The 21,093-nt window shown below is 40.9% G+C and overlaps 1 protein-coding gene across 11 annotated transcripts in view; it reads left to right on the plus strand.

Moving 5' to 3' along the window:
- Nucleotides 1-21,093, plus strand: part of LOC138811488 (ecto-NOX disulfide-thiol exchanger 1) — a 542,054-nt gene that overhangs the window by 412,953 nt on the left and 108,008 nt on the right. For all 11 annotated transcript variants that reach the window (XM_069999196.1, XM_069999197.1, XM_069999187.1 and 8 more), the window contains 2 exons: nt 13,736-13,842; nt 17,900-18,017. In XM_069999196.1, coding sequence (XP_069855297.1) covers nt 13,736-13,842; nt 17,900-18,017 — 225 coding nt within the window. The remainder of the gene's footprint in view (nt 1-13,735; nt 13,843-17,899; nt 18,018-21,093) is intronic.

The raw sequence follows: 21,093 nt of genomic DNA on the forward strand, positions 1-21,093 counted from the left end.
CCCTGTGCTCTTCAGCTCAAGGGGAGCGCTCTACCACTTGAGCCACAGCACCACTTCTGGTTTTCTAGTGATTTACTGGCAATAAGAGTTTCACAGACTTTTCTGTCCGTGTTGGCTTTGAACCCAGATCCTCAGATCTCAATCTCATGAGTAGCTAGGATTATAGGTGTGTGTCACCGGCACCCAGCCAGAGTGGGTTTTCTAGTCACTTTTGGCTAGTGGATGTCCTATCCCTTTATTAAGGTCCTCTGAGGCACTTATCCAGTTGTGGGATGATATCATGCTTTGTCTGATTTAAATTACTGTATCCACAAGGAACATTTTAATTCACTTGTATGTACCAAGTTCCTGAAACACAGAGACATGAAACACATATTTGGTAGATGAAGGGGCAAGTACATGGGCAATGCATACACTGGAGGCAGGAAGGAAAGCTGCTTGAAATGTTTTCAGAATTTTCTGGTGTGTCGACCAAGTACTTTGGAATGGGTGTTAGTGCCATCCATGGTATCATGGCTACGACCTGCGTATGTGATGGATCTACTCCAAGAGGGAACTATGTTTGTATTCTAAACCACTATACTTTACTAGACCATGAGTCAGAAACTACTGGATATTAGGAGAATTGGGGTAAAAACTGAACAGAGAAATACATGGTAGTGTCTCTCAAATGGTAACCTTCCAACAACCCTTTGCTCATTACAATAATTTGATTCTGGGCAGTCTTTCAGCAGTTGGCATATCTCAGCAAAGGTCTCTGGAGGCCTCAACTGATATTAATGCCTACACTGCTGGTTGAGGAGTACATGTCTCAGCAGAAGCATCCTAAGGGGATTTGCATGCATCCTTCATAACCAGGCTTGTGTTGGATGACTGAAGACAAGAATAACCTTAAATGTAGCCTGAGTTGGAATTAACCAGAATTAATCCTATTGGAGGATTGCACAGGTCACTGAGCAGTCTGTTTTCTGTTCTTTCCTGTATGCTTTTTTACATCAACTCTTCCCAGATAGGAAGAGAACCAGATCTTCACATCCACCATGAGAAAGTATTATCAGTTGGCTTGACTAACCTGCTCAACACAGACACATTTTTATCATTCTGGGAATGTTAGATGCACCTTACCTTTGAGCTTTCCCTTCTGTGGTGGAGTTATATGCATCTGCCTCAACCCCTTTCTGCCTTCCCAAGTTAACTCATTGTGTTAGGATGACTCAATACAGGGAGAGGGGGAGGCTGCTTTAATAATAGCCACGAAAGTTCAGAGTGATGGATATACTTCTAATATTTCCCAAAAGTATAAGCAGTCATTCCCTTTTATCTGCATTAATATTTCTGGCAATCATCATAGGAACCACATGTGGCTTTCTCACTTAGAAAGAATGGAACCGTTTAATATTAGCTCTCATTCTCCTACATGGTAGGAATCTCCTGGGTATTGAGCAGCAGCCTAGAGTGCTCTCCCCAACATAAAAGATCCCCAGTACCTTTCTTCATAGCTTCCCACTGCGGCACATTCATTACATAGCCAAGAGTGTCAGGAAGTTGCTCTGAGGCATCCTGGAAGCAAGTACACTGACAAGCTAGCTCATTAAAGGAAGTGAATTACACCTGGTGTCCTAAAGACACCATTTAGCAACATCCACCAGAGATAAGGTACATGGCAAGACTCAAATGGTGAGCTCCTTTATAGATTGTGCTGGTTGAGTTGGACAAGGGAAGCTGCCGGATGTAAGAAGATGGACAAAATGTGCCCATCTCCTAACCTTGCTTGTCATGCTTGCCTTTGCGTCACTTGAAAGAAAATTATTGAAGGATTGACCTGGAATACCAGCCTAGCACCCAGAAGGAAAACAGAGATGTTATCCTTGAATTTTAGTATTTAAATTTTCCTTGAGAAAGACCAACTTATGATGTCATAATGTATATAAACTCTATCCTTGCTGGTGTTCTGTTCTTCCAACATTTGCATAAGTTCTAACCTTTTTCACATCTCTTTCAAGTCTTAAATATCGTCAAATAGATAGTCTTTTCACCTAACACTAGCTAAAGTGTAAGGGGCAGCAACTAAAACCAACCAAGAATTTGGAATATACAGCAGCCATTCATTTCTGCTTGGAATAACTTAAAGGTGCCAAATGGTATGACATTGCTTCTCCTGGCATGGTACTTTCTCTTTCTTTCTGGGCTAGCTGAATAGATCTCATTTGCTTACATTGCAAAAAATTGCAGCCCAGATGAATCCTCTCATTCTTAAATCTGTTTTGTTTTTATGTCCTCCTTGTCTTGCCCTTATGTAATTTCTTTTTTTTTCCATTTTTTTTTTTCCAGGGCTGAGAACCGAACCCAGGGCCTAGCACTAGCCAGGCGGGCGCCCTTCCTCTGGGCTAAACCCCCAGCCCCACCCTTATGTAATTTCTTAATCTGTCCACCTGGCAGGAATTTCCCCAAGTTTTCCTACTCAGAGCCTTATGAATTTTTATCTTCTTTGCTTTTTAAAAATTTATACTTCACAGGAACTCCCCATAGGCCTGCTCACTTGGAGTTCTTCAGTTATGAGCCAAGCTTACATTTCAAAGCTCAGGACAGGAGCTGTTTATAAGACCAGGAAGCATGTGGGCCACACTCAGTTATTAATATGCATGCCAGGATGATCAGCTGTGTCTGCCTTGTTATGATACATACACAGCTAATACAAAAATTCAACACAAGATATTCCCCCTTTGCTACTTTCCCAACAGGCTTCTTAAGATGGACAGAGAGTGAGAGAGACAGACAGACAGACAGATAGAGAGGCAGACAGAGAGACAGACAGACAGAGACAGAGTCAGAGAAGACAGTGAACATATGATGGAACAAAGTAGAGAAAAGGCAAATGGAAAGCAAATAGCAGTGATGACCAGGGTCTATCAATATTAATAACACATGTCATACATATAATGAATATGAATAAAAAGTAAAAACTATAGCATATAAGTTAGAAAGCAAAATTAGAATCAAATTGTTTGCTGACACCTTATCTGTTTGGTTTTCTTATAATGAAAAATGGAAATGGACAGAGGAGGCTCTTAAGACTAAATTAGTAGTTTACAGGTGGAACTGAAGAGGTGTGATGATATCACACAATATAAAATGTTGCTTTCTGGTTAGAAAATGAAGTATGTGTTTCCAGCACTCTTGTCTTTCCCACCTCTGCACATTACTCTATAGGGCTTTCCTGAAGTATTTCCCCCCCTCCACCGCCAGAACTGATGCTCACTGTTATCACACAGCACCATAAAAACTGCCCCATCCATTAGCACCCATAGCCAGATCCCTTTCTCTTACCTTCCACTGCAGTTCCCCCTCCCTGTCCCTGTCCCATCTCTCTCCCTCTCTCCTTTCCCTCCCCTTCCCCTTCCCCTTCCTTTCTCTCTTTCTCCTTGTCCCTCTCCCCTTCTTTCTCTCCCTCTCCCTCCCCCTCTCTATTTTGTGATACTGAAGCTTGAATTCAAGGCCTTGACCTTGGTAGGCAGATGTTCTTACTACTGAGCCATGCCTCCAGCCCTATTTTCTGCTACGTGTGGGTGTGGGTGTTTGTCAGCACCGGGGTTTGAACTCAGGGCCTCATACTCAGCTTCCTTGCCCAGAATTGTCACCTTTTAACTTGAGCTATGTTTCTAGCCCCTCACCTTCTTTTTATTTTTGTTTTGCTGGTTAATTGGAGATAGGGTATTGAAGACTTTTTCTCTCTGGCTTGCTCCAAACCATGATCCTCCAACCTTAGATTCCTGAGTCAGCAGGATTAGAGGCATGAGTCTGTACCCAGCTGCTGATTGTTTTTGAGATAAGGTCTTGCTTCCTGGCTGGGCTCACGCCTGCTTATGCTAGCTTTCTTTTATTGCTAGTATAATAGTTATGGGTCATCATGTCCAGCTCTCTGTTGAAATGGGGGACTCACAAACTGGGTCCAGGGTCCCTCAAGCTGCAATCCTCCCAGTCTCAGCCTTTCAATATCACCTGGCTATTGTCTTTTCTAATCTCATTGTACACACTCATGGGCTTGGCCTAATTTCTGGTAAGTGCACCGAGGCCCTTCATGCAAATATTTGTTAGCCACTCCTAGACGGAAATGAAGATATTATTGGAAAACTGGGCTGGAAAGTAAAAACTGTACAATATATTTCTAAAGGTTGCTCTTTTTTGGCATAAACCATGATCAACTGACTTGTCACTAATAAGACATTTAAAATGGAGTACCCAGAATGTACTCTAGTTGATGATTTTACAGTAATAGGAATACAATGCTGTAATTAATCTTAGTTCAGCTTGGAGATTGGACACATTAGAACTATCTTATGCAACTTCATTGTGTACATTTTTAAAATAGTAAGTGATATCAGCTTCATCATCAGTCTTACAAAAAGAAAAATGGTAGATACCCTTTTAACTAGACTTGAGAAGATGTTGGGCTCTAATCCCAGCTGGAACATTCATTAGCCATATCACTGCAGGAAAGTCTTCTGAGCTCCTTGAGTCTCTGTTTCTTCAAGTCTATGGTGAAAAGGTTTGCTCAAATAATCCCCCAAGGTCCTCTAAAAACCCCACATCTGTTTCCATATGAACAACCTGGCCCCCTTCCTATCCCGGTATATCTAAACATCCTGCAGTGCCAGGGCTTATTCTTGCTATCAGAAGCTCCTCGGGTGACCCTAGCAGAGGGGACCTCATGGCCCTCCAGGCACATGTCCCACCTGTGACATCTGTGCTTGTCTCATTGGGTTGCACTGTGAATTGGAAGCCAGATATTGAGGCCAGGAGTGTTACCTGGCTCTCTATAGATGCTGAGCCTGGTCAGAGTTATCGCAGAGACGGTTCTGAGGCTCACCAACATTCCCTCCCTGTCATAGCCTCATCTGTCTTCTCCCCTGAACTCATAAAAGCCTTGGCTGTTTGAATGAATGATTAAATCCGTTCCACAAATATTTATTGGGGCCCTATTAGGTGTCAGATCATATGCTAAGTGCTAGAGTGAAATGTGAGGATTTCTGACCTCTGTGTGTGCCATGATCCCCTTATAGGCAGATTGGTGTCCTGGTCCACATTTCTTCTGCCTAAAAAGCTCTCTCTGAAATCGTTTATTTCTCAGGAACATCTCAGCTAAACATTTTTTTTTATTTCTGCCCAGGGAAATTTGGTTCTTACATCCCCTGCTGTCAAAAAAAGAATTTTATGAAGTGTTAAAATGTTTCCCCATGTCTGTAGAAGTCACTGCTGTAGTTCATCCATGGGAAGAAAAAAGTCTGTAACTACATTAGCAGCCCAACGGGTTTTCTATTTCTCCTCGGAACCATGCTGATAGCTATACTTGCCAATGTACTCAATTCTGGAAACACTATTTCCATTAAAAAAAAAAAAAACTTTTGGTCTCAGGGAATAAATGTCCAGAGAAAATAAGAATGCTTCCAAATGAAGGGTGAGCACAGAATGTTCTTTCTCATGGGACAGGATACGAAGGCTGATAGTAGAGACGGCTAAATGCTCACTCACCACAACTGACTCAGCCCTTGGTAGTGTTTTTCCTTTCAACATCTCCTAACATACAACCGAATTCAATAATGATACCAAAATGTGTGAAATTAAGCCTTATACTCTGAAAGCACCAGAGTTGTGGGTAGCTAGAGTTCAAGATTTAATTTAGTGCATGGTAATTCATAAAGCCAAGCAACTAAGCTAACAATGAAAGTTCTGTACTTTCATATGGGCCCAGTGCTAAGGTCTGGAAAATAAACCACAATCAAGTGTAAGGAGAGGTGTGCATATGTTGGAGGAAAAGATGGGGGACAGTCCTTGTCTACATGAATAGAATCTAGACAAAGCTTGTTCAAAGCCAAGACATTCACACTGAGGACAAATGACAAATGACAAATGAGGTGATGTTTTCTTGAGGCTGTATTCATCCAGAAAGAAGCATTGGTTATGAGTGGAAGAAAGCCATGCCCAGGGAGACTTGTCAGTACCCACACATTGAAGGGGAGTCCATCGAAGGAGACAAACTGCTGAGCTGTGTAGCAGGGCAGTGGCAGGATCTGCCCAGGTAAAACTAATTAGTCTGTTCCTTTGCAGCAAAACTTTACAAACCTCTGTTCCAGAGGTTCTTGGGGCTAGCCAGGAGATCAGGCTGTCTAAGTCAGCCTCCTTTGCCTTTGGGACTCAAAAGGACAGAGTTTGTGTTCAGGTCATATGGATAACACATGGTAGTGGTAGTGTAGATTTCTCTGTCCTCCCTTTTACACACAGCCAAGACAGGTTTGGGATCCTGACAGTAGTCCCTCAGCCCACAGTCTCATTCAGTTTCTCCTGGTGAGGCCATTATTCAATATGATTCTTTCCAGCAAAGGACAGAAAGGATTTTGGAGGAAAGCAAGAATGCTGAGGAGTCAGACTGAAAGTTGGTGCCAGCCTGGTAGAGACAAAAGTAGGGGCCTTTCTTTCCAGGCAGTTACAGTCTTCTGTACCACGGTTCAGATGCCTCAATAAACTTTTGAAGGGTGGCAAGCTCAGTTTCCTACTCTATCACAACCACAGATGCTTGGCTTCTTTGCATTGGAAAATTCTATTTACCCACAACCTATGGTTCGTTTGAACATTTCTGGCCTGCCCTAGGACTTCGCCTTGGAATTCCCCTGTACCTGTTCCTATAAGGTGATTAAATTATGTCTTCCTCTGGGCTTTAAATAGCTGAAGCCATAGTTCTGCCCCCACCCCCACCCCACATTGATTGTATTATTATGATACTGGGGTTTGCACTCAGGGCTTCACACATTTGCCTGATTTTTTTCTCATTCATGGCTGTTGCTCTAGCATTTGAGCCATGCTTCCAATTGTGATTTTTGCTGGTTAACTTTCTTCTATTTCCATCCCAGTTTCTAAAAGAACCAAACAACTATCCTCATCTACCCAGAAAATACATGTTAGTCCCTCTACCTCTGCTATACACAAAGATGATTAAATTCAATGCCTAGCCCAGATGTTCTATGTACTCTTTCTTTCACTTGTATTTTTTTGAGATAAGATCTTACTAACTTTCCTATGGCTAGCTTTGAATTCTAGATATCTTATGTCCCTGTCCTGAACAGCTTGGATTATAGCCCTGCCTAAGACATCTGCAATTCATTCACAATATTGCATTCTGTGCTTTTAAAAAAAAAAAACCTATCTTAAGGCAGAACCCCTAAATATCCTTGTTTCTATTCAACTTGAAATTCCAGTCCATGCCTCCTTCAAACATGGACCTATGTTCTGTTTCCTAATCTTCCTAGAAAGCTCCTTTGCTCAGACCCTAGCATGAAGTGAATGAACAGGAGTCAGGAGTCTGCCTGCAGATCTCCCACAGCAGCTTCCTCTTCCCCGCAGGCCCCACTTCACTGCTCTCCCTCAGGATCTGGGTGTCCAGACAGCAAAGGCCAAGGTGCACCAGTTCCAACACATCTAAAGTCTTCTCTTTCCTTTGTCCCTTTTCCTGATAAAGAATTCTGCCCCAGCTTTTAGTACTTAAGACAACAATAACAAGGGAGAAGTTGAGGGAGGTCAGCTATCTCATTTGTTATATGCTTTTGATAATCTCTTCTGAGCTACTCCTGGAGGATTTGGAAAAATGTTATCCCTTAAAGGGAAAAAAATGCTCTTAACTCTACAGAGTTAAGGCTCTATCGTGAACCCAGATAGCATTAAAAACAAAAATTAGCCTTGCAAGATGTATTTGAGGTGCTTTATGTAGGCAAGCCATCTGCCTAAAGAATGTAATCAGTTGCTCCAGATTTGGGGAGCTAAGTGGATTTAAGTCTTTTTTTTTTTTACAGCTGTGTAGCCAGAACAGGGAATGTAGGAGCTACTGGGACTCTGAGCAAGAGTGCAATGAGGGAGAAAGGGCTGTGTTTGGGCTCTTCGAAAGACCTTACTCTTTCTCTTTCAATAACTCCTCTGCCTGGAGGTCAAAATTCAGAGAGGCCTTAGACAGCCCAGAAATCTGAGATTTGTACTTAGTGTTCTCATCATTCCCACATTGTTTAAATATGGTCTGTATGTATGTGCATAGATGTGTGCTTCTCTTCCCTGTGCAGGCTAAAGACAAGCGCTTTTCAAGACAGGCAATAGAGTTGCTCTGTCTGGGAAGAAGGAAGACAAGGCATGTGCCCAGAAATTTTGGGATAGGGCAAAGTACAAGAAGCAAATTATTCTTGAAGAAATTTTTAAATGTAGAAGACTAGGTAGATATGCATATGTATGTATGTACATTGTGTAGATGAATCATAAGAAGGGAATTTGTAGCCATATTAAGTGATTAGGAAGTTTTACAGATACTCTGTATCTGATCCTCATTTAAACTTGCTGGACATACTAGAGACTCTAGGATGGTGTCTAAGACTGACATTCTTGCACACTTTTGAAGAACCTGTCATTCCTAATTTTTTTCACCATCTTCAAACAACCTAATTGAGACACAATACGTGGAATTTTAGAGGTAAGTTTTGCGAGGAGTAAAGGGCCAATTTAATTTTTCTGACTAAGAGCTCTTTCTGTTGATAATACATTCTTGAATAAATAAGAAGCAGCCAGATGCGGTACATGCCTGTAATCTCAGTACTCAATACTTCACATGTAAATTTTTTTCCTTGTTGTACCCTTTTTGTTAAGTACTTTCACTTTATAAGAGGAGGCCAAAGCAGGTAGATCACAAATTGAGTACTAAGTTAGCCCGGTCTAGTGAGATTCACAAAAAAACCTAAACTTTTCTGAGCCACATGTGTATATATATATATATATATATATGTGTGTGTATATATATATATGTGTGTGTGTATATATATATATACACACATATATATACACGTGTGTATATAAACACATGTGTATATACACATGTATATATACATATATCTACACACACACACACACACACACACACACATATATCAATCACTGGAAGTTGAAGGCACTGAGTGGGAAATGGGGGTTTGATCTCAATTAGTTCTGCCTATAGCACAGCCTTCTGGAAGCCTGCCATTTTGAACAAAAGCCATCTTGTTCACTGTTTAACTCTTTCACAGGGAAGCTGAGTTTTGAACATCGTTTATAGCCAGTAAGTACTTTTAGCTTTCTTGTGCATAAACCAAGTAATATGAATTATACTAGAGAAGCAGGAATAATTTAACTCCTGGGCTGTCTCTTTGGTGTTCCCAGCTGCAGACAATGTACAGGGTGTAGTTTTTACCTGTGACATCAATGGTGCTCATCATATGATCTGTGATTTTTCACAACATGGTCTTTGAATCACACTCATTAGGGCATGCTGTTTGAGGTACTTTTTCTAGAAAGATGATGAATTCATGCTGAAGGGAGGGCTCTACCAGAGTCCTTTTGTGAGACAAGCAACTTTCATATGCAAGACAAATGGCTGGCTGGGGGCAGTCTGTGCAACAGAGAGAGAAATAATTCAGCCCGCCTAAATTCACTGTATTTCTCAAGCATAAGCTGAGTTGCACCGTTTCTCTCCCTGTATCTTGGAGTTACCGTTATTGGGGGGTGGGAGGAGTATAAAACCTCATCAATTGATTAATCACATTTGCTTTTACTTTTAATTCATTATCCTGTTGAAAGAATATGGTTCCAAAAAGAGATTGGCCAGTAAGTTTTTAAATTCTGACTTCTTTCTGAATCCCTACCCATGTTTTAGCTTCACATAGATGTCTGTAAGACACCCTCAGGCTCAAAGGGCCTGAAAGCAAATTCTTTATCTTCCCTCTTAGACCTCTCTGTGTGCTTGTGTTTTCATTGATGTTCTTCCAAACTAGAGGCATCTTGTTCTTCCTTCTCGCTGCCTCTCACAGAGCAAGTCGGCCTCTTGTCCTATTACCTCTCCCTAACTAAATAAGCTTTAGTCACGTCTACCAAACAAATCCTGCTCCCTCTTCCATCTCTGCCACCTACCACATAAAATTTCATAATGTGGATTAGAACATACATGATCCTTTCTGATTCCTTCTCCTCTGGCATTTGCCCCATCAGCTAATTTCAAGACCTTTCACAACTCCAGCCTTTAAACAGCCACCATTACTTTTCTGCCAAGTGTGATTCATCAAAAGGTCTGCATGATCCCTATTCCATCTGCCTATTTAGTTCTGCCTTGCCTGGTCATTCATACCTTTCTTGTACAGGATAAATATCTGCTTGTCTTTTTCTTCCCCCAAACTGATATCTCAAATATTATATCTTTTTTAAATTTAATTTTATTTTATTTGTGACCGTACTGTACAGAGGAGTTACAATTACATGGGCAGGATAATGCGTACATTTCTTACCAAGCATTGCAGCCTCCTCCTTTGTTTACACTTCACATCCCTTCCCAGTCTCCCCCCTCCCCCCCATCCCAATCCTATTCCTTCCTCAAATATTATATCTTAAATGGTGTATTTCTAGCAATCAGCCAAGTACTGGTATTTAGTACGATCCCAGATTTTTGTTGAATGAATGAGTGAATGAACTGAACCTATTCCTCATGTATATAATCAGATGTTCTAAACAGTCAACATTTAGTCTTAATCAATGTCTTCAACACAAACATACTTGAGTAGATTCATTTTTATCCATAAGGTATGCATTATAGGCCACTGAGTCTGTCTGTCCTTCCTTTCTCTCTCTCTTTCCCTTTCTCTCTTTCTTTCTCTCCTCTCTTTCTTTCTCTTTCTCTTTCTCTCTTTCTTTCTTTCTTTCTTTCTTTCTTTCATTCTTTCATTCTTTCTTTCTTTCTCTCCTCTTTTTTCTCCCTCCTTCCCTCCCTCCCTTCCTTCCTTCCTTCCTTCCTTCCTTCCTTCCTTCCTTCCTTCCTTCCTTCCTTCCTTCCTTCCTTCCTTCCTCTCTGTCTGTTTCTATGTCTGTATCTGTCTGTCTCTCTGTCTCTGTCGCTGTCTCTCCCTCTCTCTCTTTCTTTTTGTGCCAGTCCTGTTTGAGTTTTGAGCTCAGGTGCTGTCCCTGAGGTTTTGTGTTCAAAGCTAGTGCTCTACTAGTTGGGCAGCAATTCTACTTTCAGCTTTTTGGTGATTAATTGAAGATAAAATCACATGGACTTTCCTGCCCAAGCTGGCTTCAAACCATGATCTTCAGATCTCAACCTCCTGAGTAGCTGGGATTACATGTGTGAACCATGGGCATCCGGCTCCATTGGGTTTTCTTATAGTTCTTTACCTTCTGTATACCTTACCTGTCTGTGCATCATTAGTGCCTCTTCACTTCACACACACACACACACACACACACAATTTTTTCTTTGCTGTACCTTTTTTTGCTAAGCACCTTCCCTTTATTTGTTATTTTTTGTTGTTGTTGTTTTTTGTACGTCGTGGGGCTTGAACTCTGGGCTTGGGCGCTTTCCCTGTGCTCTTCAGCTCAAGATGAGCACTCTACCACTTGAGCCACAGAGCCACTTCCAGTTTTCTAGTGGTTTACTAGAGATAAGAGTCTCATGGACTTTGCTACCTGGGCTGGCTTTGAACCGTGATCCTCAGATCTCAGCCTCCTGAGTAGCTAGGATTACAGGCATGAGCCACTGGCGCTCGGCTCCACCTTCCCTTTATGACAGCAGAATTTTCACTATTTTTAACCCAAATATTCAACTGAAACATGGATTGTCCCTTCCTTCAGCCTTGGTGTCAGTACCATAGCTCTTAAAACAACAACAACAACTCTGTAATTGAAATCAATGGGTCTTAAGTTTTCAATTATCTCATGGTCATCCCTCGCTCCCTTATGACCTCTGAACTGACTTGTGATTACTGACTGCTATGTGTTGTTTCTGCAAAAGTCGACTGAAATATCCAGTCACTTACCCTGCATGCACAGCAAACTAGCAGGAAGCCCAGGTGGTATTGCTCAACAAGTTTTCTACCTCACCATCTGCACTATACCCTGGTGGAGGAGAGGGGTAATCAGGGCAAGGTCAGCATTCAGAACAGCTCAGTGTGACTAAGCTGGCAGCATGAATTTTTCCAAAGGAGGCTAAGGAGGGACTCCACGTAAACTCAGGGAGAGTGTAAACCAAGTTAATGGAAAATTCTCCCATCAATAGAGAGAGAAAAAACATGATGTGATGAAGTTTGCTAAATAGGTAGTTTGCAATTAAGGTTCTTGCAAATAGCAAAGAGTAAACATAAAACCCTCCTGGAAAATCACCCACAAATTGATAAGTATTTTTACTTATTATTAGCATTATAAGATATTCACCATGGTGTGACTAGGAATGTGTTCCTATTTCCTTACACTCCTTCATATACTTTTATGTGTGGTTTAACAACTGTGGCATTCAGAGTTTTTCTTCAGTGTGGATTATTACTGTTATTTTTCTATTACTCTTTGGCACTCTTTGGACACCAATAGATCTGGAAGAGCTTTATTGTCCTTTGTTATAAAAGAGCCCTGGGAATAACTTACAAAATGTTTCTGTGAGAGGTTGTTAGCATCTATAAGAAGCTAATTTTAGGGATGGGAAGGTGGCTCAGTGGTAGAGCGCTTGCCTTGCATGCATGAGGCCCTGGGTTTGATTCCTCAGCAACACATAAGAAAAAAGAAAAAAGCCGGAAGCAGTGCTGTGGCTCAAGTGGTAGAACGCTAGCCTTGAGCTGAAGAGCTGAGGGACAGCTCCCAGGCCCAGAGTTCAGGCCCCTTGACCGGACCCCCCCAAAAAGAATCTAATTTTAATTGTGCGTTCCTAACTATTTAAAGTTTGAGGCTTATTCCTATGGTTTATTCAGTGCTCTAGTCCTCTTAATCCCATTCATACTAGACCAGTATAAGCTTAAGGAAGATTGAGGCTATTATGGGTTTTGCCCCAGCCCCAATACCTACTTCTAAGATCTTTATCTAGTTTTGTTCAAAACCCCTCAGCATTTTACCATTCCACTAGCACTGTGCCTGGAAATAACAGAAGTACTCAGTGAGGTCATGGTGATAGAGTCTCAAACGGTTTAAGCACCAAAGGGAGAGCACCCTTAGGAAAATTATCACAGGATAATAGAGAATGGGAGATGATTGTGGTACAGCCTGGACGTATGGCAATCTGACCTGTATGCTAGGCCTGCTGACTAAATGAACCTTCATGTGCCTAAGAGTAGAAGCGAGGGCTCCCATGACCTGCCAGGGAGGGACTGACTTCAGTCACTGAAAAAGGAGGAGGAAAAAGAGCAAGGAAGAAAAACAGCCCTAAAGGTTGTAGGAGTTAGTGGACCTATTCATTGGTTGGCCTTGGAACCTGGACACGGTAATGTCTTTAGAGAGCTATGTTTGGGTCCTAGACATAGTGGCCAAGAGAGGAAATGTGTTTGGCTTTTGAAATTCAGCCACATGGCCTTGGCTTCACTATTAAGCCTCTAGCCAGGCTTATATACCAATGCCATGGTCTGTATGTCTGTAGATCTACTAAATTACATTTGTAAACAAGACCTAAAGAATGCTTAGACATAGAGTCCTTTTCCCCCACGAAACTTAGAATTTGTTTTAACCTAAAGTTATGGATACAGACTTGAAAGGAGACAACCCCCACCTTGCTAAAAATGTAAGTACAAAAAGGCACAAATTGGACGGATATCGATGATGTTGTTTCTATTGTGACATCATCCATAGACTCCTAGTGTCTTTGCTTTGCTTCCCTATAGTGATCACAACATAAATTACTTGTCTTGTTTGACTTCCTTGTTCACCAAAGTTGAGCAGATTGTGGCCGTTTTCAACGCTTCTACCAGACAAAAAGCTTGGGACCATTTCTCGAAAGCTCAGCGCAAGAACATAGACATTTGGCGAAAGCATTCTGAGGTTGGTGATTTTATGATTACTTTTTAACCACCATCACACAGCTGGATTGGCAGAGAGTACTGTAGCTGCAGCCATTATGGTTTTTGTTATTGCAGGCAGTCCTCCTGCCATTTTCCTCTCATTGTCCCCTTCAAATCCACCTCCGACCTGTTCTTGGTCCAGAAAAGCAGCTGACTTCACACTTAGAACATGTTTTCTCTGCCACAAATGGAGAATGGAATCTTTCTCATTCTTGGTAAAAGAGTTCCCAACACTACCAAGGTTCTTTTGCCTAAAAACAGTTTGAAGACAAATGTAACTTAATATAGAAAATGAGTTTTTGAGTACACATTTCTTTTTCCCTGCCGTGTTCTATGTGATGATGACAGTTTGCTCTTTGGGCTAAAAATGGCAAGTATGCCTTCCTACTCATATTTCTTCATCGTAAGTTGTGTTCCTTGTGCTAGCCCTGAGGTTCTGCCAGGGAGCAAGTCTCTGCCCAGAGCAAGTTCTCTGCCCAGAGCAAGTCTCACAAGGGGTGTCAATGTCCAGGCTAGCTGAGGCCGTCTTTCAACATCAGTGCATGTGTGAAGTGTGAGTATCTACCCCCAAAGACAGAGTCCAGACATGGCCTTCCCTGCCACCCAGACATTAGCCATTGGTCATACAGCTGTTATTTTTGACTCCACAGTGTAGTGTACGCTTTGAACCTGTCATGTGAAAGTAAGTATACTGTCTTTGTTTGCTTCTTCAAGAATAAATGAGAGAATGCTTTCCATTTGGATGCCTTTTCATCTCTAGCATGTTGATATTAAAGTACTCTAAATGATAGTCCCCTCTTTCAAATATCACAAACTTATAGAAGGTAAGGTTTATTTCCTTAATGATTTTGGCTCACACCTGTAAAAAAATAAAAAATAAATTAACTAATAAGTGTTTTATGAAGAATTTGAGGAACCACAAAGCACTCAACATCAATCATTTGGGTAACATTTTAAGTGCCCATTAACTAATGCTACAGTTGAATACCAATGGCACTAGATGGGAATACTAAATGAATTATTATCACTGCTATTATGGTGAATACTGAATGACTTCACAAATAACAGGACATTTACAATGCTAGTGCAGTTTGTTGATGAGAAGGATACTTTAAATTGTGCTCACTAGTGCCTCAGAAGATGGTTGGTGATAGATTCAAGGTTGTAAATAAGAAGGAAGTGGATTTCTTTTTAATTTTTCAGGGACCCAACAATAAAGGGTACTTACCAGATATTCTCCCTGACATCAATTTAAGACCAAAGTCAAGATTTGTTTTCAGCAACGCTTGATAAGTAATGCACTCATTACCTTGCCCATGTAATTGTAACCCCTCTGTACAGTATTTTTACCAAAAAATCAAAAGACTTGTTTTTAGGAGGGGAAAGGGAAAAACAAAAATAAAGAACAACAAAACACCCTTTTTTGGATGGATTGAAAGTAAAACACAAATTGGAATCCATCAACTCTGACTTAGATCTGGGAGTGATCAGTCTATGATATTTCTCCTTCCGTAAGAAATGAATATGACTAAAAAAATGTTAGGAGAATGGCATATGGAATGAATACTAAGTATACCTGGGCACAAAAAGACCATTATTAGCATGTGAGTGTCCACAATTACAAAGTACTGATAGCTATCAGGCTTCTTGCCTTGTCTGACTGCACACATTCCATTGTCCTTTCCATCCCCCAGACTGGTACTGCCCAGAGTAGGGCTTGCCACACATCCAGCATGAGTCTGAGGAAGCTTGCCTTCTCTGTATGGTCTTTGGATACAATGGGTATTTCCTGATGATGGATGGAGTGTAATCCTCAAAAGCCCTCCTGTGAATGGTCTTTGTGCCTTCCTGCCACTTCCACCCCATCTTTCTGTACACGTTGGGAAATGGAACTCTAAATTACCTTTGATTTTCTCTCCTACATGTCGCTTAATTGATTAAATACCGGTTGGTAATTTAACATTGTGGATGATTTCTCAGTTGCATATAAGCTTGATAATTGGCTTGATTTTTTCTGCATTCCCATGTACAGCATCTGTTAATTATCTGCAACACCTCTACAGATTTATTAGAATGTACTAGTGATTTACTGCTGAACCAGAGGCACCCTGTGGAAACACCCTTGGTTTTTTTTTTCTTTCCTCCATGCTTTTTCTTTGTGCTACCTCTCCCCTCAGTAACAAATTGCCTGACAATTTGTCATTAATTGTAGGACTAAGCAACAGGCCCTTCCAGCTTCATTTATTCTTTCTATCTGACTTTTCCTTGTTTCATGTACTTTCAAGCTACTTCTCTGGGATTTGGTCTCTTTGTCAATAGAAAAATTAGCTGTCCACCACCTAAAACTCTCCCCACTAATAAAGTTTGAGGCCCACCTCCAAGACCTTACATTATTTAAGACAGAACTGAGACCTCTTTCTTCTAGGTATCATGGTCACATAAAGAGGCAACATCTGTCTTGCCAGTAGCCTTTCAGGGATGCCGAGTAATGCCTTTTCCTGGAACTTGCCCCTATGCCCTACTGCTTTCCTGTCCTCAACAAGGGTGATTTCCAGGATACAGAGGTGATGGTTCAAATACTGTTAGCAATAAATCAATTCCTTTCCATCTTGGCACAGTTAAAATCTGTGACCTAAAGGGAGGAAGCCTGTAACATGGAGTGACAGATACACATCTATTGGATGGGTAGTGGAACTATATTTAAGGTCATGCTACTAATTAAGTATAAAAATGTATTATTACCCCTCCATGTATTATAGAATAAAATTATTTTTAATGATTTGACTCTGTTTTTAAGAGACTTCATTTTAAAGCAGTAAAAAGAATAATGAAGATTTCCCCCTATCTTAAGTCTTTCTGAGGACGATAGCTAGCTAGCTAGCTAGATGAACAGAATGAATAGGGATTCACAGGTGCATAATCTAAAACAGTATAAAATAGCCATGTATCTATTTCATGTAAGTGGGTATAATGTCTTGATTTGGCTTAGTAGTAAGAAATATATTGTTTAATTCTTAACAGTTTACAATTAGTTTCACAAACTTAATTTATTAGTATTCCCTCTTTCAGGATGAGTAGAGAAAGGCCCTCAAGTGGACTGAGTTGATTGAATCAGTTAGTTTCTCCTGCTCAATGGAGAAAGCAGGAAATGGTCACAAGGATCCAAGGCTCTACTTAGTAATGCCAGAGTCACCATTATTGCAAACCTTTAAAGCTTACATGCTTATGTACAATGCAAAAACAGAAGACCTTTATTTTTTTTGTTTGCCAACATTTGAAGTTTAAATTGTGGATGCCTGCATGGTGTAAGTGTAGGAGTTTTTGTTCTTCCTCTCTTTCTCTCAGTCTTTCTGTCTCACTCATACACACACACACACACACACACACACACACACACACACACACGCGGGCACACGGGCATGGGTTGTGATAACATTAGTCAATATTATCAAGAATATCAATAAGTAAACAATAACTCTGCAAGCCTAGTACTGAGCATAATAGCAAGTCTTTAACATCTAATGTGTTTCACTATGAAAACCATTAGGACCACAGTATACTAGTGAGCAAATTGAGGTTAAGAGTGATGAAGAAATAGTCCCAAAGCTACATATTGACTAGTGGTCAACTTAGGCTTCTTGAAAATTCCATTGCTCAAGTTCTTACCAGGAGAATGCTCCCTACTTTGTGCTAGCTACATCATCCTTACAACAGGTTGGCTAGATAGATATTATTGTCTCTCTTTTTGTTTTAACAAATGAGGAAACTGAGACTCAAAAAGCATTAAATAATTTTCCAGAGAGCCCTGAACTATATGAGCCCTTAACTTGGTGAGCATGGATTTATCTCAACTCTGAAACCAGAGTCTTTGGCCTTTGTTCTACCCCATTTCCCTCAGAACTTCATTTAGATTAGGTGGGAGGGATGTTTGGGTGAACACCTTAGACTCTAGATGTTGATATGTCAGCCATAATATACCCAAATACCAGTAGGAAACGCCACAACGACTCTGACATTCATGTATCCTGTACTTCCAGGAGCTCCGGAATGCTCAAAGTGAACAGCTCATGGGCATTCGTCGTGAAGAAGAAATGGAAATGTCTGATGATGAGACTTGTGACAGCCCTACTAAAAAGATGAGAGTCGATGAATCAGGTAATGCTGATAACTGCCAGGTACCCAGGAGGGCTCACAATGAGCGGTCATATCATAGATGGGGAGATGGCCAATAACTCACTTTGATTTGAGTTATACTAAACTTTCATCTATGAATGACTCTACATTTTATTAACATAACTTTAAGCTCTTTCTTAGGAACATAGTGCTTTAAATTGCTCCAGTTGTTTCTCCACATGAAGGTCTGGGCCATTATACATTTTTCAGGGATATTTCCCTATTTCCATAAAAATCCTTTTCCAGAGTATGGCAGTTAATAGATGATTCTGAAATACAGATAAAGTTTGGTTTCAGTCCATGTACTTTTTGCTTGGGAATTGTTTCATCCCTAAAGAAGCTCTCTAGTCTCTTGAGCCAAAATGCTGGAAAATTAGACTTTTTCCTATTAAATTTTAGTTCACCTAACCCGTGATCAGAGGATGGCCCCATTTGGTACTCGGTGAGAGGTGTCATTCCTTGAATTGTATAATGGAAAGAAGCTGAAAGATAACTTTATTTTGTATGCTCTGGCTAGCCTGAGATACCTATTAAAATTTTCCTTAATTATGAGTTCTTTGGTATTGAAACAGCAGACAAGGGTAATGTTCATTCAGAGTAGAAAAGCTGAGGGAGACTGGATGGCCAGGAGGAAGAGTATTGTCTGAAGGTTCTGAAAAAAATCCACTGTTGCCAAAAAAGAAAACTAGGGAGATGGTATAGGTTTGATTCTGTCTACTTGTACATACCAGTGAATAAAACACGTTTGTCTCAGAAAGATTGCATGTGACTAGACATAGAGGAGCCAAAAGTGATGATTGTTGTCTTCTGTGGAGGGTCTAGACTTTAAGCCGACAAGGAGCTATCGCGGCAAAGGTTCTTCCAGTATGTGCTGTTCTTTGAGTTCTTGTAACTTACAATAGTCAGCATTCCACAGGGCCATATGTTAGGGTGACCTTCCCTGATTTTATTCAGAAGCCAAAATGGTCAGGTCATTGAAAGTGTAAAGTGCTTAGAATGAATTCCCAAAAGTTCCTGAAGTCAGATCACAAAGAAGGAGTTCTAATTTCCTTAGAGCAGCGCTTCTCAGAGGTACGCTCTAACATCTTGTGATATCAGCATCATCTAGGAACTTATTAGAAATGGAAATTCTCAGGCCTTACTTACTAAATCAGAAACTTCTAGCGGGTGTAGAAATGAACTCCAGCAGCCTGTCACAAGTCCTCAGCTGAATATGTGCTGAAACTTGAGAACTACTGCCTTGTAGCAGGGCTGATGCTTATTACTGTGTTAGTTGGGGATATGAGGTAACTGGGATGGGCTCTTGGATCATGCAAAAGGGCCCTCCCTATCCTTGTCTGGTGAATCTTGCCACCCCCCCCAGACTTGCCTCGAACCCCCTGCGTGGCCAATGCTATTCTTACCGATCTAATCCTGTTAAAATAACCTTTACAGTGGAGGGAAAAGGATAACTAACTGGGAAGTGGGTCTGCCATTAAAACATAAAAGGGGGAATCTGTAGAGCACATGGGCAGCAAAGATGGCGCTGAGAGGGAGTTGAGTGGGCAGAGCCCAATTTACTTTTCATTCAGTGGGTAACCAGCCCGTGGAAGCTTAGGTGCATGATAGGGTGTGACCTTGACAGTGATTGGTTCCTCTTCCTCCCCTGCCATGCCACCCACTCTTTTTTGCTTTAAAAAGGGCCCGCTCTGTTAATAAACGAGTTTCTTCCTGGTTGAAAAAAAAAAAGAAAGAAAATTAAGCCTTAATCTGAAAAATCCATTCATTTAAGCCTTGAAAGGTTTAGCATACAAGTAGACACCATATTATTACTTTCTGAAGCCATACTTCTCATGTCTAAAGATAAACATAGTGTTTATGTCTCTATTAAGCTGCTACTATATTTCTCAAGACTAAGTTAGGCTAGAGTTTGTATCTATTTAACAAAACCATGTTATTGTATTTCTAGTTAATAAGCTTTCCTATGTCCAGAGAACACAGTATTAGTGTGATATTAGTAAATTCAATATCTCAAGACTTTAAAAAATTTGTTGAGAAACCTTTCATCATTTTTAAGTTTTTAGATGAGTGCCAAGATTACATACTCTGAACATCATCACAAGGGAAGTAGAGAAGAAAACAATGAATTTGAAACTATCCCTTTGTTTCAGTGATATTTCTCTTAAAACAACCTATTTCACACGGAAAAATTATGTACAATTTCATAGTCTCCTAGACTAGTTGTAGAATATGAATGGCTGAACAATAGGCTGGCTGAGGTCTTCCAAGTCCTGGGAAGTTTGTTTGTACACCTGTAGGATTAGCAGCCAATCTCTGTGGCAGAAGCAGGGATCTGTTGCCATAGCAAGAACCAGAGGCTCTCTCTGGAGGTCTGACTGAAGAGCAGACCTCTTTTTTGGTTCATTCCCTAGGCATTTTAGAAGCATTAAATGAAGTGCAACAATGAACTTACATTAACTTTTGCCAGCAGAATTAACATTTACTTGGCCAGCAGAATTAATGAACAAAACACAGTGTGTGTTGTCTCCCATCAATGAAGGGGAGAGATGAAAGAAATGGAATTCAAATGCTGGGGCCCCAACAGTTCAAAGTCTCTTTCGTTTTGTTCAAAATGAGATGGACTGGAGAATGGGGCATGTGGGTTCTGAAGAGAGCCCAGACTGATTAAAGAAAGGGAAAGCAGCTAACATGTTTTATTCCACCGAGCCCTAAAGATCCTGTCCAAAAGCAGGTAGTGCTTTCGTTTCAGCCCTGGTATTCAGAGATACAGCCTGACAGCAAGAATTCCCATCTGGTTTTTGGACTCAACCCCAGGCAAATCCAAGAGCTGCTTGAAGCAAAGGACAGGGAGCTCCCAGAGCCTGAAGGAAGAATCTTCCAGTGGCATCTTATTTGTTGACACATCACTCTTTTCCTAGGTACACATTTGCAACTGCATGAGAGGAGTAGGCCCCTTACAACGTAGCATTCTGATACACTGGTGGGCATTGCCAAATAGAAGTGAAACTCTCCGTCCTTCTAAGGAACCCCTTGCCTGCCTACCCTGTCTGCTAAAAAA

Source organism: Dipodomys merriami, unplaced genomic scaffold, assembly GCF_024711535.1.
Source record: "Dipodomys merriami isolate MVZ:Mamm:240054 unplaced genomic scaffold, mDipMer1.0.p SCAF_530, whole genome shotgun sequence".
Classification (NCBI taxonomy): Eukaryota; Metazoa; Chordata; class Mammalia; order Rodentia; family Heteromyidae; genus Dipodomys; species Dipodomys merriami.